General features: G+C 47.3%; 2 protein-coding genes across 8 annotated transcripts in view; both read left to right on the top strand.

Moving 5' to 3' along the window:
- The window catches only part of LOC111152795 (lysyl-tRNA synthetase), a 16404-nt gene extending 14801 nt beyond the window's left edge, over positions 1 to 1603 (top strand). For both annotated transcript variants that reach the window (XM_022511436.1, XM_022511437.1), the window contains 2 exons: positions 693 to 836; positions 1320 to 1603. In XM_022511436.1, the coding sequence (XP_022367144.1) occupies positions 693 to 836; positions 1320 to 1418 (243 nt within the window). In that variant the 3' untranslated portion in view covers positions 1419 to 1603. The remainder of the gene's footprint in view (positions 1 to 692; positions 837 to 1319) is intronic.
- Positions 1604 to 5762: 4159 nt separating this feature from the next.
- The window catches only part of LOC111152827 (adenosine deaminase, tRNA specific 1), a 31816-nt gene continuing 21324 nt past the window's right edge, over positions 5763 to 16254 (top strand). For 3 of the 6 annotated variants that reach the window (XM_022511492.1, XM_022511493.1, XM_022511489.1), the window contains exons 1-6: positions 6008 to 6528; positions 9486 to 9674; positions 9977 to 10045; positions 10986 to 11040; positions 11489 to 11619; positions 14857 to 15457. In XM_022511492.1, the coding sequence (XP_022367200.1) occupies positions 6519 to 6528; positions 9486 to 9674; positions 9977 to 10045; positions 10986 to 11040; positions 11489 to 11619; positions 14857 to 15457 (1055 nt within the window). In that variant the 5' untranslated portion in view covers positions 6008 to 6518. The other 3 variants (XM_022511491.1, XM_022511490.1, XM_022511494.1) reach the window with 3 other exon arrangements.

The following is a 16254-nucleotide window of genomic DNA, read 5'->3' as shown; positions in this document are numbered from 1 at the left end:
GGGGGGGCAGAGGCAGCTGTTTCCTCCTGTGCCCACTCACTAGACAATGTCAGCCTAAACCCTGGTCTCTGTCATTGTCTGCATCTCTTGGTGGCTTCAGCAGAAACGAAGGGTAAAGCCACCAGCTTAACTGGAAGAAGTCCCATTTCAAGAAGGAGAACTTGGCTGGTTTGGGCCCTAGGATTTCCACATAGAGGAAATAGCATGATCATATCTGTGTGGGGAGTGTGATGCTTGCCTTGAAAATACATTTGCCTAACAAGAACATCATTTTTCTTAAATGATACTTTTATTAAGGGGACTTTGGGGCAAGAGGCAGATAGATGAAGACAGAGCCCCCACCGGCTGCCTGCACCAGCACTGCCACAGATGGGTAGTTTCAGGAAATGAGGGAAAGACTCTTGGGAATCCTCAGTCTCCGAATATCAGTCTCACTGATATTCTGGGGCAGTGGAGGTGTTTTCATTTCACAGACAAATTCTCATGGGTTCTGAAGTGGAGCTCACCTGCCCCGACCCGGTCTTGGAAAGAAATGGCTCCATCCTGAAGTTACTGGGAAGCCAATTCCTGAGACATGCTGGGTGTCCAGAGCATTCCCAGAATGGTTGTCCCTGGGAATGTGCTGATGCGCTCACTCAGACCCTGAGAGACCGTGCGGCCTGGAACACTGTCGCTCTTTGGTTCTCTTGCAGGCTAAGGCTGCTGGCGACGATGAAGCCATGTTCATAGATGAAAACTTCTGCACCGCCCTGGAATACGGGCTGCCCCCCACGGCTGGCTGGGGTATGGGCATCGACCGCGTCACCATGTTTCTCACAGACTCCAATAACATCAAGGTACATGGCGGGCCTCCGGTGCGCACTGCCCCAAGGAGCTCCGCGCTCAGAGCCGGGGTAATGCGGGCCTGGAGAAGAAAGGAGGGGTCTCTGGGCTGGAAGGAGGACAGTCAGGGCATCTGACCTCATAGGATTTGGGTTTTTTTCCTACCTGAGGCAGAAAGCGTACTCGTCGTTTGCATTTCTTGAGGATCCCAGGAACACACTAAGCCCTCTCCGTGCATTATCTCATGTAATTTAAGTCGCCCTATGAGGGAGGCACAGAAACTGTTACTCCCATTGTTACAGACAGGGAAATTCTACTGTCAGAGAACCTCTGTGTTCACGCATTCTTTTCCATCCCCTGTATTTGAGAGGGACTAAGTTGAAGTAAAAGCTGAGATCTCTGGATTTGGGCCACGGTAAGCAGAAGCAAAAGGAATGAGTGGACAGCTGTGAAAAAGAGCATGCTGCTTCCTTCAGAATGCACTTTCTCTCCTGTAGGAAGTACTTCTCTTTCCTGCCATGAAACCCGAAGACAAGAAAGAGAGTGGGGCCACCACTGATACGTCAGAAAACACAACAGCTGGCACTTCTGTCTAGAAAACGACGGCAAGTCATATAAGTCAGGCCTCAGGCAAGTCATATAACTCAGTCAAGGACTACGGGGGAATTCTTGTGTGTTGCTCTCCATTTAACAATCACAGTTCGGTTCTGCCACCAAAAGAGAGAAGAGGAATTAAAAATTCCTTTTTACTTCTTGTTCCCAAATAAACCATTTGTCTCTACTTGCGTCTCATGACTATGTTTTCTGTAGAATGTCAACTTTTACTCAGACAGCTGGCCTAGTGGATGTTTAATATTATACCACTTCATTCATTCAACAATTTTGTATTCATGTCTGCTCTGTGTCAGGCATTGTGCTTAGGGGTTGGAGACGGCAGTGAGCAAAAGCCAAGTTCCTACTTTTGTGGAACTTGTATTCATTTAGGGGTTGAGGGCAACTAGACAAGAAACAAGTAAATACACATTTCTGGTACATACTAAGAAAAAAAACAGGTCAGGGGACAGAAGTGCTATTCTAGAAGGAGGTGGTTGGGGGACAGTGCTATTTTAAATATATAATCAGGGAAAACTTTTAGATGACTTTTTTTTTTTTCTTTTTTGAAGATTTTATTTATTCATTTGACAGAGACACAGTGAGAGAGGGAACACCAGCAGGGGCAGTGGGAGAGAGAAACAGGCTCCCCACCAAGCAGGGAGCCCGATGCAGGGCTCAGTCCCAGGACCCCGGGACCATGACTTGAGCCAAAGGCAGAGGCTTTAATGACTGAGCCACCCAGGCGCCGCTAGGTAACATTTTTAAGTAATCTCTACACCCAACGTGAGGCTCAAACTCTACCTGAGAATAAGAGTTGTGTGCTCTACCAACTGAGCCAACCGGGCGCCCAGAGGACTGTTTTTGACGAACAGCAAAGCGTCTGGTGTGGCTGGAGAGGAGTAAGCAAAGGCCGTAAGGGGCCAGATCACGCAGGCCGCTGTAAGCCATGCTGAGGAGCGTGTGTTTTATTATGCGTGACATGAGTAGCCATTGGAGGGTTTCTGGCAGAGTGCTTTGAAAATACTGCTATAGTTAGCACAGGGAGGGCAAGAGTTAGAGGGAGACGGTGGCTGATGGTTTGAAGTGATGGAGTTGGTTACATGTCACTGGACTCCGCCTGGTCCTGAGGTTCGTAGAATTTGGTGAGGGGACTTGGGTTGTAAGAAAAAGAATTCAAAAATATGATTTTAGGGGCTCCTGGGTGGCTCAGTGCGTTAAGCCTCTGTCTTTGGCTCGGGTCATGATCTCAGCGTCCTGGGATCGAGGCCCATATCGGGCTCTCTGCTCAGTGGGGAGCCTGCTTCCCCACCCCCCGCCTGCCTCTCTGCCTACTTGTGATCTCTTTCTCTCTGTCGAATAAATAAGTAAAATCTTTTTTTAAAAAAATGATTTTACAGTTTGGGGATTTTACAGTTTGGGACCTGAACAACTGAAGAGTTGTCATTTACTGAAATGGGACAAACAGGAAGTGCAATTTCAGAGGAAAGAATGAGCATTGGGTTTCAGACCTCATTTAATGTCCGGTAGGAACAGTAAGTATGATGAACGTTAAGTCTGGACTTTTCTCATTACCTTCGGCTCATTTCAGCTGGGCTAGGAATGAGACAAGGGTACGGCCGGGGCCTGCTGTTAAAATGGAGCCCCCAGCCCCAACACGTGAGGCAGCTGGGGGAAACTATAGGTGAGTCCTACCTTGAACAACTTGTCTTTCTCATCTCAGCAAAACCTGCAAGCGTCCCAAGGAGTCTACTTTGACAGCAGGGTGTCACTTCTATAGCTGGTACACTGATCTGAGCACACAGAATCCCCTCGCTGGGAATTAAGCTCAGTGTTGAGCACCTCCACCCCTCGCTGGCATTTAAACACAGGCTCTGGGAGCACTTGGCAGTGGTGGTGGATGATCAGGTGGCATTTCAGAAGAAACACTTCCAGATGGCACATCCTACACAAGACAGTATTCAATTAAAATGAAAACCACCTCCCCAAAGGAGACGGCATAGGTTCAAGATATGTTACTGGACTGCAAGCCACGCTACCACTGGAAAAGGCAACAAGGACCATCAAGGTCCCGAGTGACCTTAGAAGAGCTGTTTAGGGGCGCCTGGTTGGGGCAGTCGGTTGAGCATCTGACTCTTGGTGTCTGCTCAGGTCATGATCTCAGGATTGCGGGATCAAGCCCCACTTCAGGCTCACACTCAGTGGAGAGTCTGCTGGAGACTCTTTCCCTCTCCTTCTGCCCCTCCTACTTGTGCTTGCTTTCTCTCTCTCAAATAAATAAATCTTAAAAAAAAAAACAAAACAGAGTTGTTTAGTAGTAGTCTGGGTGCAGACGCCAGCTGTCTGTCCTCAAAAAGGCTGGAGACTTGGGGCGCCTGGGTGGCTCAGTGGTTAAAGCCTCTGCCTTCGGCTCGGGTCGTGATCTCAGGGTCCTGGGATCGAGTCCCGTGTCGGGCTCTCTGCTCAGTGGGGAGCCTGCCTCCTCCTCCTGTCTCTGCCTGCCTCTCTGCCTACTTGTGATCTGTCTGTCAAATAAATAAATAAATAATCTAAAAAAAAAAAAAAGGCTGGAGACAGATGAACTGAAGCAGTAGACAACATGTTTGTGGGGTGTGACAGGGAAAAATGACAAACCGGATGAAAGCCAGAAGGAACAGAAGGATTGCAATTATAAAGTCCTCATTACCTCCTTCAACAGTTGAAGCTCACAATTTGCTAACTGTTATACTGGAGCGAAAACAAAGGCATGGTCTCCAGTTTTATCAAGCTTCTAGAATTGTATGGAAAACAGACATTTATTAAATCATTTTTCAACTGTGTAGAATGGCAGTTCTAATAAATGCTTTGAAGGAGAGATCCATGCGGTATTGAGAAACTCTAACAGACTCAGTTAAGGAAGGTTTCCCCAAGGATATCAGAATCTGAGATCTGAAAGAAAATGGAGCATTAACTAGTCAAAGGAGAGGGTTTTCCATGGTGTAGCAACAAGCATAAAGGCCCTGAGGTAGGAAAGAGCATAGAAAAGGCCAATGACACTAGAGAGAGCCCATAAGACATGCCACCCGATGAGGCAGGAAGAAGTTGGTCATACAGGGGTATGAGCCCTATTATGGGATTTTGAGTAATCTCTGAGCCTTGCTATGGGATTTTGTATTTTGAGAGTCCTGGAAAGCCACTAAAGTATTTAAGCAGTGACATCACATTTGTGTTTTAAAAACAGCAGTCTGGCTGCTCTGTGAAAAAGAATTGGAGTTGGGCAAAGAAAGGTCTAAGTCTAGAGGTTAGTACAGCAATCCAAGGGGAAGACAGACTGGGCTATTGCCATGGAAATGGACAGAAATGGATATATTCAAAAGACAAGAAGTTACGAACAGGACTTGGCAGTGGATTACATCGTGGGGGTTACAGGAAGGAAAATGACAAGGAGAGTGACTCACTTTACAGTGTATTTGACTACACTGATGGTACCGATTCCTGAGATTGATGACCTCCCACCCCACCCACCGCCAGGATCAGTGCCTCTTTAAAGGCAGAAGAGGGAGGCAGTTGCAGGTTAAAGATGTTAGAAAGGGATAATGAGCAGGGTCCTTAGCCTTCGAGGAGGTCTGTGGCCCTTTTCCCCTGAACTGGAGAGAAGAATGGGGTCAAGTAAGTTGCACTCCTGTCTCCTCTAACTTTTGAAGTTTACCAAGAAGAAAACTGTATTCTCTCACCTTTAGGAACTGAGGTATACAATTGCTGGATGGCACGGGCTCCTGAATCATCCAGACAAGGTATGCTACTATTCCTGGCAACCTGACGGTTTTAGACCCAGGCTATCCATTAGAGCAGCCACTAGCCACGTGTGGCTGTTGAGGATCTGAAATGTGGCCGGTCCACATTGAGAGGCATTTTAAGTGTAAAACACATACCAGATTTCTAAAGTATGAAAAATAAATGTAAAATATCTCAGTTTTTTTTTTTTTTAATATTGGCTACACGCTGAAATGACAAGACTTTGGACACACTGGGCTAAATAAAATATATACATATATACAAAAATTAATTGTAATTTCACCTGTTTCTTTTGACTTTTTAAAATGTAGCTATAGAAAATTTTAAATTGCATTTTGTGGCTCATCGTATATTTCTGCAGGACCTTACCGATTTAGACAGAAATTCAGACTAGTGTTTCAAGATACGACATCATTCTACTATTTGAACCATCTTACCAGCTTCCGTTGGGCCATTTCACACTCCAACGCGCGGGGCTCCAACCGAGAAGGACTACAAGGGCCAGAGTGCACAGCGCGCCCTTGGGGGCGGGGCCTGAAAGAGCGGCCTCCTTGGGAAGTTACGTCCACTACGTCCCGCGATTCTCTTCGCTGTCCCTCAGGGCGCGTACCTTGGAGGTTCGAGGGGAGCGTCCGGCAGGTGGCGGGGTGGCGGGGCCATGGGCGCGCCAGTGTGGGGGACCCCCTCCACCAAGGCTGCTGGGGGAGCTGCCTTCGGTCTGCCTTCCCGAGCCGGTTTTGTGTGTGAAGTGGTGGCATGGACCGTGCTTCCCCGGGCGCGCGTCCCGTTTCCCGGAAGCGCCGGTATTCGCGGCGGGCGGGCGTGGTGCGGGTGGCCTCGCAGCAGCTTGCGCGCCTTCCGAGGAGGTGGGCGCGCAGGTTGTCGCTGTTTCACGGGCCCAGAGCTTCTCTGGCCGAATGGGCCCCACTCCGGCTCTAGAGCCTGCCGAGGAGGGGCTGCGGTCGGGGTTACTGAGGAGAGGGGATTACAGCCAAAGCCTTTTCTCCGTGGCAGCTGAGCTGCCTTCACCTTACTTTGAAAAGGGAGTGGGTTCTTGGGCTTTTTGTGCGTGTTGCCACATGCGATCTTGTGGGCAAAGACCTGCCTGTTTAACTGAGCTGTTGTTTCATAGGACGTTACTCAAGACCTAAAAGAGAGTGGATTTGGAGTTTGGATTTTAGTGGACCTAGTTTAGCAAAACATGGATTCATTTCAGCTACCGTGCACGCTCACCCAGACAATTACGTGAATGAGAGGATGGAAGAGTTCCGGGCTGCATCATCTTAGGGAGTCAGTGGTACTTCTGGCAAGTTCTGTCTTCCCTGGCTACTATGGTTCGTGGTATGTGCCTCTGGTTTAATATCTCGTTGATGCCTTGAGATGCCCGCTCTCCCCCACCCAATCCCAAAATGAGGGGGGGAAATCCCTTCCAAATAGAGGATTCTAGGATCTCCCATACTTTTCTTTTTTTTTCTTCCCTCCCCCCACCCCATACTTTTCTTTTGCCTGGAGAGATACATGGCCTGCTGGTTTTCTGACTTTATTTTATTTTATTTTTTGACAGAGAGAGAGAGAGATCACAAGTAGGCAGAGAGGCAGGCAAAGAGAGAGGAGGAAGCAGGCTCCCTGCCGAGCAGAGAGCCCGATTCTGGACCCCTGAGATCCGAGCTGAAAGCAGAGGCTTAACCCACTGAGCCACTCAGGCGCCCCTGGTTCTCTGACTTTCAAGTCACAATTTATGTCATTTCCTGGCAGATTCTGGTTTTCAATCACTGTGGCTTGATTTACCATGACCATTTATTGCAGCAGCAGGCTCCACATTAGAACTCTTACAAGATAAATGGAAGCATATTAAAAATTTTAAGAGCCTTTTTTGGGGTAAAAATCAATTCCAGTTAGGCAGCACCAAACTGAAAGTGGTTAGGAACATTGCAGATCAGAGCTAGGGAAGAGACTTCCAAAGAGTACAGCAAGAAGGGAAATTGGGTGGTTGGCGAAAGTTTAAGCCTGGGTCTGGCTGTTTGTGACTAGTTATCCTTACCGTTTTGCTTTTGTAACCTACAGGCATGTACAGACTTAGATCATGGTTTGCTTTATAGGCCACCATAGCACATCATTAATGGCGTTCTTGTTTAATTAATTTAACTCCGTGCTGGGAGCTTATTGTAGAAATAGCAGTTTTCAGAAGCTGCATGCAATGGGACTCAGTAATGTCTTTTTTTTTTTTTTTAAGATTTTATTTATTTATTTGACAGACAGAGATCACAAGTAGGCAGAGAGGCAGACAGAGAGAGAGAAGGGAAAGCAGGCTCCCCGCTGAGCAGAGAGCCAGATGCTGGGCTCGATCCCAGGACCCTGGGATCATGACCTGAGCCGAAGGCAGAGGCTTTAACCCACTGAGCCACCCAGGCGCCCCTCGTTTTTTTTTTTTTTTTTTTTAAGATTTTATTCATCCATTTGACACAGAAAGAGAGATCACAAGTAGGCAGAGAGGCAGGCAGAGAGAGAGGGGAAAGTAGGCTCCCTGCTAAGCAGAGAGCCCGATGCAGGGCTCGATCCCAGGACCCTGAGATCATGACCCAAGCCAAAGGCAGAGGCTTAACCCTCTGAGCCACCCAGGCACCCCAGTGCCTTTCTTTCTTTTTTTTTTTTTTTTTAAATGCTTAGCTGTATCCATCACCATATGATCTCATTTTCTGCTAAGAAGCTTTTCGTACATTTGAGTCCAAATGAAATTATTGAGTGAGCACAGAGTCAAGAGTAGACAGGTTTCTAGCAAAGTAGCCTCTCTGGTCTGATATGCTTAATGGTTTTTTATTCATGGCTTTACATTGCCTTTGCAGCCCAGGGGGCTCAAGACAATCAGGAACATGAAATGTTCCTTTTTGAAACATTAATCACAGTTGACAGTAATTATGCTTAACATTGTAGCAGTAGCTTTTTATAAATATTACTTAATCCTCACAATAACCCATAGATTAAATACTACTGTGATCCCTGTTTTAGCAGATAAAGACACAGAAACAGAGAGGTTAGGTAATCTACTCAGTATCACCCAGTTGGTAGCAAAGTCGGGATTAGAATACAGAAAGGGTAACTCCAAAGCCCACACTCCAGCACAGACTCCTGTGAGGAGAATGGTTGACTGGTGAGAAAGCTCTGGGCTTTGTCATTTCTCCCACCTGCCTCATAAAACATTATGGGAGAAATTAAAGTGTTGTTTTCTTGATGGGGTCATCGGAGATTTATTAGAGGGAGATCAAGAGTCAATCTGCTGGGAGGAAGTCGGAGAAGAGGGAAAAAGTCGGAAAAGAGGATGTAAAAGAAGAACATCTGCCCAGAAAGATAAACCCTGTATGGTTAGAGTCTGCCCGAATCCAGCGGAGGTGTGCAGTACCTGACGTTCTACTTCCAAATGAAAATTGGAGTAGCAAGGATACTTCCCTCTCATGCACTTTTATTTTTGAGTAGTAGGTTGAGATTCATTAGATACATGTCAGATGTCCAACTTTTAAAAAGAAACATCTTTAAGAAACTGGGACTTCTTTGATCTTTCCTTAAAATGAAAAGGGGAGGGGTGCCTGGGTGGCTTAGTGGATTAAGCCTCCAACTCTTGATCTCAGCTCAGGTCTTGATCTCAGGATTGTGAGTTCAGACTGTGCGTGGCGCTCCATGCTGGGTATGAAGACTGCTTTTAAAAGGCCGGGGTAGGGGCGCCTGGGTGGCTCAGTGGGTTAAGCCAATGCCTTCGGCTCAAGTCATGATCTCAGAGTCCTGGGATCGAGCCCCGCATCGGGCTCTCTGCTCAGCAGGGAGCCTGCTTCCTCCTCTCTCTGTCTGCCTCTCTGCCTGCTTGTGATCTCTCTGTCAAGTAAATAAATAAAATCTTAAAAAAAAAAAAAAAAAAAAGGCCGGGGGGCGGGGTGCACCGGGTGGCTCAGTGGGTTAAGCCTCTGCCTTCGGCTCAGGTCATGATCTCAGGGTCCTGGGATCGAGCCCCGCATGGGCCTCTCTGCTCAGCAGGGAGCCTGCTTCGCCCCCTCTCCCTGCCTGCCTCTCTACCTATTTGTGATCTCTCTGTGGTCAAGTAAATAAATAAAATCTTTAAAAAAGGGGGGGGTGTGGAGAGGGGACAGGGAAGTAGTAGAAGAAAGTGACCCATTAGAGTTCGAGATAGAGAAACCTCGGTATGAACACAGTCAGGCTACCCTGAAAGCCCATTGAAACGCCTGGGCAAGTTGTAGCATCTTGCATTGCTTCTCTTTTCTCTTCTTCTGATGGTTGTGATTTTTGATCAGGCTCAGCACTAACGTGGGCCATGTGGACTGCAGATGAGATTGCCCAGATGTGTTATGAGCACTATAGGACCAGACTGCCCAAGCAGGGGAAGCCTGACCCCAACCGTGAGTGGACATTACTAGCAGCCGTGGTAAAGATACAACCTGCAGCTGACCAGGCCCATGGCATCACTAATAAACCGGCACAAGGTGAGAGGCCTTTTCACCTTCCAGCGCTCCCTCTCCTGACTATCTATCAGAGATGGTAGGAGAATTGTTCATGGCTGTGCAGGGATAGTCCTGGCAGGCGTCCGCCACAGCAATGGGCATGTTCCCCCTGCTCTCCACCAGGGGGCGCAGTACTTGTGGTTGGAGCCTGCAGTGCTGCAACACAGCCCTGGGTTGGGCCCCCTATAGGAGTGCCCGTGAGGAGTGTGCATGCGTGAAACCTGAGGGCTGGGGACCATTCACAGTATGGGAGCTCACCTAATGATTCGTTCTTTCCCTCTCAGTGACAAAGGAAGTTGTCTCAATGGGAACAGGAACGAAATGTATAGGCCAGTCCAAAATGAGGAAGAGCGGTAAGCCCAGGTGGGGTCTGAACAGCATTCATCCAGGGCGCGTTGGAAAGCACTTTGCATTTTGTCCTTTCCTCTCCTCATCCTGTTAAAAGGAGCCACATCACTGAGGTGGCTGACCTTTCCTTTCCCACTGTGACTCCACTGGGAAGGTCAGAACTCAATTTAAGAATCAGAATAAACAGTGGAAGCAAAGGCTGCCAGGAACATGCTTTCTGCGTAGATTGGAAGTTGGCCGGTATTTTCCTGCGCAAACCAAAATTTCCCTGGAGCAGCTCCTCCCCATTAGGTCTGAAGCCCCCCCCAAAGCAATCTCGAATTGATGGAGATTTGGACAACAAAAAGAATATGGAAATCCCTTGGAAATCTGGCATCTTCACCTCCTGCTTCCAGTTAGCAGATTCCTTCCCAGGTTTGCTTTCCCCATTTTCCTAGCCTTGCCTCTTGTGTGCCTGGACCACTGTGGATTGAATTTGATGGAATTGTATCACCAGAAGCTCAAGTGTGATATCAGGCCACAAAAGATTTGGACCCCTTTCCTCCATCTATTTTCCTGTAAATTAGTCCTTCTCAACTATGGGGAGATTTTGTCCCCTGGGGGATCTCTGGCAGTGGTTGGAGACATTTTCCATTTTCAGTTGCCAGAAGTCAGGGGAGGGTGTTACTATGCTACCTGCCTCTGGTGCTAGAGGCCAGGAATGCTACTAAACATCCTCCCTTCCACAGGACAGAGCCTCACAACAAAGAATTTTCTAACCCAACGTGTCAGTAGTACTGATTTGAGGAGGCCCTGTATTGCCGTCAGTGATCGCAGTACTTCCTGACAGAGCCCTCCAGGAGCTCCATGGCCATCCTGGTAGCTGGGGAAACTGCTGTGTTCTATTGCAGGGAAACAGGGCCTCTGGTTCTCTGTGTCTTCAATAGTGTCCTGTCTTTGCCACAGGAGACATCCTCAATGATAGCCACGCTGAGGTCATAGCCAGGAGGAGTTTCCAAAGGTAAAGGGACAACCCCAGAGAATCTGACTTAGCCTGCCATGGGGAGCCCCAGAATTTGCATTTCTAATAAGCTCCCGAGTAACACTGATGATGTCGGTCTGTGAACCGCACTTTGATTAGCCCTGGTCTAGACCGTGGTCCTTATACTTGGTGTGCATCAGAATTACCTATGTTTGTGAAAACTCAGATTGTTGGGCCCTCCCCTGGAAATTCCGATTCAGCAGGTCAGGGGCAGGACCTGGATTTCTAACAAATTCCAGATGATGCTGATGCTGCTGGTCAGGGGCCACATTTTTGAGAATCACTGGTCTGCATCATCCTCGAAATTCCAAATCACTGCCAGTCCCATCGGTCTGCAGTAACTCTCACTTAATCATCAACCAGCCAGTCTTACACTTCACCAACGTGTTTGGTTGTTCATTCTGGCCACACCTTGTGCCCCAATTAGGTACCTTCTCCATCAGCTCTATTTGGCGGCTGCCTTGAAGGAGGATAGCATCTTTGTCCCTGGAACTCAGAGAGGGCTGTGGAAACTCAGGCCAGACCTCTCCTTTGTGTTTTTCTCCAGCCATACACCCTGTAAGTATAGCCAACCCTTTGGATCATTATTACATTGTCTACTTCCTTATGTCCTCTTATCCTTAGATGTATTCCTCAGAAAAGCTTTTCTGGCTGCAGTGTAGCCGCAAACAGTGGACACTGCCTTTTTCTGAACGGGCTACGGTGCCTGACCACTTCTCTGTCAAGGAACAACACTGTGGTTCTCGGTTCCCAGTCAGGATTGGGAAGCTTCAAGCGGAAACCCCACAAAGGTCTGAAACCAGCAGTTGGGCTTAGAAGTCCAAAGCCCTGAGTTCTGTAGTAATTTATCCTGAAACTCATTCCATTCATTCACTCCTTCAACAGTTATTTTCTGCTACTTGTCAGGTAAAATGTGACGTTGGGTCTACAGCAGGGAGTAAGACTTGTCCCTCGCTTAGCCTCATAGAGTGTAGACAGTCATGATCAGTTAAGTTAAATTTTGACGAGTTATATGGGGACATTCAGGGGCTGTGGTTACATCAAGCAGGAGGACCAGACTTAGCCTAGAGGAGAGCACTGGTTTTTTTACTTTGAAAATGGAGAATTTCTGCTCTCTTTAGATAGCAGCTCAGGGATGGCAGTAAACTTCACCCACTCTAAAACATTTGAAGGAGGGCTCTAACAGTGTTCTCTAAGTATTAAACTTGAAAACTACACATGCAATTAGAGCAGATATAGGTACTCGCTCTGAAGAGACAGAAGAGCTGTCAAGACTTGTCATAATTCAAATCCAAAATATAATACAGCTTAAGGAAGGATGAGTCTCAGAAAAGAATCGGTTGAGTCAAAGGCCAGAAAATGACATACAGAGAAAGGCAGGGCTCATCTCTGCTTTCTTACTAGCCCTGGATACCCTGGTCCAAGAACCAAAGGATGTTTCTTAACTCAGTGCTATCTCAGACTATAAAATGCAAATGAATGATCTTAATAAAACGTGGATTTAAATTCATTAGGTCTGGGATGAAACCTAAGGTTCTGCATTTCTTTTTTTCTTTTCTTTTTTTTTTAAGATTTTTTTATTTATTTATTTGACAGAGATCACAAGTAGGCAGAGAGGCAGGCAGAGAGAGAGGAGGAAACAGGCCTTCCGCGGAGCAGAGAGCCCAATGCAGGGCCTGATCCCAGGACCCTGGGATCATGACCCGAGCCAAAGGCAGAGGCTTTAACCCACTGAGCCACCCAGGTGGCATTTCTAACCAAGTCCCCATGATGTCAGTGGTGTTCGCCTATGGACCACACTTGGAGTAGCTAGGGCTTGGCTGACCCAATGGTAGGTGTAGCCTTATGATGGAGAGAGATGCATCTGTGGATCACAGCTAGCCTCACCCACTAATCAGACCACATAGATCAGTGGTCCACAGGCTGGTCTATAGCCAGATGGGAAAAATCTGGACTATAGTGAGTTTTTCAAAAAGTTTAATTTCTGGAGCGCCTGGGTGGCTCAGTCCTTAAGCATCTGGCTTTGGCTCAGGTCATGATCCCAGGGTCCTGGGATCAAGCCCCACATCAGGCTCCCTGCTCAGCGGGAAGCCTGCTTCTCCCTCTCCCACATGCCCTGCTTATATCCCCTCTCTCGCTGTCTCTGTCTCTCTCTTTCTGTCCAATAAATAAATAAAATTTTTAAAAGTCAAATAAATAAGTTCTTTTTTTAAAAAAAATCTAATTTCTTTCCATGAAAAGGTTATGAGATTTTGATTTTTTTATTTTAAATAGTGGTAATTAGGGGAAAAAAAATTTTTTTTTAAATTTAAAAATTAGGATTTTTAAAGACCTTAGTTGATGGAATACAAAATTGACCACCCCCTTTGTTGATCTTAAAATCTTCTGGAAATTTTACTGGTCTGTGAAATAAAAATCTAAACCCACCAACCCAACTACCCTGGGCTAATAGGTCATCTTTTGTACTGCGATGCCCATGCATGGTTTGTCTGCAGGAGGAAAGAATATTACCTGGAGAATGTAACTGTCTCCCTTTGCATTTATTCCTCATTACTAATTGATAATTTGGTGCCTGGATTAGCTATTTCAGACTCTTACTTGTGAGTTTTATTAGCATGAGTCAGCCTCTCAAGTTTAGGCATCTGTCTGGATCAAATCTCCGAGCCTTCAGAGTGGGAGGTGGGCCGAGTCAATTCTCCAAAGTCACTGTCCCCTTGTGAGGTCTCTGGAAGTCCGCCAGCCAGCCTCTCTGGCCACAGTCCCAGTTCTACATTTCTTGCCTTTCCCACTCTTAGGTTATAAAGGCTACAGATGTATTATTTACACACTTTAGAAAAGCCACACACACTAGGTTAGTGTTTGAAGAAGCAGCTCCCTTCTCCGGGGACGCTGTGCTTTTTGCTAACCTCTGGTTTTCTGTGTTTCTATTTAAGCACAGAGTTGAGTCAGAAATCTCTAACCCAGCACAGGGAAACACCACTTGTGTAATTCACTGCAAAGCCTTTACTGTGAAGATAGGCACGTAAATCTCCAAGATGGGGAATTTGGGAACATATTTGCCAAATATTTAACCATGAAACCAACCTCCCACTTTTGTTTTCCAAAGCGTCTTACAGGATAACATTCCACAAAATACACTTGGGAAACTGTGCTCATTGTAAACCAAGGGTTCTCAACTCAGGACAGTTTTGCTTCTCAGAGGCCGTTTAGCAACATCTGGGGACATTTTTGATGGCCAGACTTGGGGTGCTATTGGTATCTAGTAAGTAGAGACCGAGGAGCTGGTAACCATCCTATGATGTAAAGGATAGCCCCCACAAAAGGAATTACCTGGCCCAAAACATCGGTATTATGAATGTTGACAAACCCTGGTCAAAGCTAGTGTTTCCAAAACTTCCTGTGATGAGCATTACCTGGGATCTTTGTTAAAGTATTCTGCTTTCCAGACCCCCCACCCCCACCCCCACCCCAGAGTTTCTAACTCACTGGGTCTAGGTAGGATAGAGCCACGAAGGATTCTTACTTGGGAAATTTGGGCAAGTGTTCCTAATCTCAGGTCAGCTAGGAAAATAGAATTAGACTTTGATTCAGACAGTGGTTCTCCGGTCATCAGAATGACCCAGAGAGCTAAAATACACACTGCAGGCGACCACCTCCAGAATTTCAGACTTAGCAGGTCGACTGTGGCTTCCGAGAATTGGCATTTCTAACAAGTTCCTTAGGGACATTGATGTGGCTGGTCCTGTGGCCGCACTTTGAGAAACACTGGTTTTTAAGCGGTCTCTTCTCTTGCAGGTGGGGATGCCTCCATCATTCCAATGCTCGAGTTTGAAGATCAGCCCTGCTGTCCTGTCCGTAGAGACTGGTCCAGTAAGCCATCAGAAGCCAGTGGTGACCTGGAAGCTCCTGAGGACACAGAGAGATGTGAGGGCCTGGGTAGTCCTGTGACCAAAAAGATGAGGCTTGAGCCCGGGACTCCTGACAGTGTAGCTCAGCATCAGAGTTTTGGCCATCAGGAAAGTGGCCCAGTCACACCAGACGTCAGCGGCTCTCATTTTACTGCACAGGAACAGGCCCCTGTCACCAGAATGGTCCCCGGTGGTGTCAAAGTGGTGGACGTTTATAGAACCGGAGCCAAGTGTGTGCCCGGAGAAGCTGGAGACTCACGGCAGCCTGGTGCTGCGTATCACCAGGTGGGGCTGCTCCGAGTGAAGCCTGGCCGGGGAGACCGGACTTGCTCCCTGTCCTGCAGTGACAAGCTGGCCCGGTGGAACGTCCTCGGATGCCAGGGGGCACTGTTGATGCACCTTCTAGAAGAGCCCGTCTACGTATCAGCTGTGGTGATTGGGAGGTGCCCATACAGCCAGGAGGCGATGCACAGAGCTCTGACCGGGAGGTGAGCTGGGAGGGAGGGTACAGCTGGAACAGCCTTTCCAAGAAGCGGTCTCAGAAGATGTCCGAAGAGACTAAAATACCCATACGTTTTGATCCATTGGGTCTATTGCTGGGAATTTGTCCTAAGAAGTAATTAAGAAAGTGCTCAGACATTTAGTTTTGTGTGTAGTCATGTTTTTTAAAAAAGAAAAGGAAACCAGTGAAATGGTTTAAAGCTAATATTGACGACTGTTGGACCTGGAAAGATGCTCATAATTTTTTTTTAATTTTATTATTTCAATGTTCCAAGATTTATTTATTTATTTATTTATTTGACAGAGAGAGAGGTCACAAGTAGGCAGACAGAGAGAGAGAAGGAAGCAGGCTCCCTGCTGAGCAAAGAGCCCGATGCGGGGCTCGATCCCAGGATCCTGGGATCATGACCTGAGCCGAAGGCAGAAGCTTTAACCTACTGAGCCACGCAGGCGCCCCCCCCCCAAGATTAATTGTTTATGTACCACACCCAGTGCTCCATGCAATACGTGCCCTCCGTAATACCCACCCCCAGGCTCACCCAACCCCCCACTCCCCTCCCCTCCAAAACCCTCAGTTTCTCAGAGTCCACAGTCTCTCATGGTTCATCTCCCCCTCCGATTTCCCCCAACTCACTTCTCCTCTCCTTCTCTCCATGTTCTCCCTGTTATTCCTTATGCTCCACAAGTAAGTGAAACCATATGATAATTGACTCTCTCTGCTTGACTTATTTCACTCAGCATAATCTCCTCCAGTCCCATCCATGCTGATACACAAGTTGGGTAT

Source organism: Enhydra lutris, unplaced genomic scaffold, assembly GCF_002288905.1.
Source record: "Enhydra lutris kenyoni isolate GAN:26980312 unplaced genomic scaffold, ASM228890v2 scaffoldscaffold30, whole genome shotgun sequence".
Taxonomy (NCBI): Eukaryota; Metazoa; Chordata; class Mammalia; order Carnivora; family Mustelidae; genus Enhydra; species Enhydra lutris.
The sequence above is the reverse complement of the archived record's forward strand: the minus strand, read 5'-3'. Positions and strand labels throughout refer to the sequence as shown.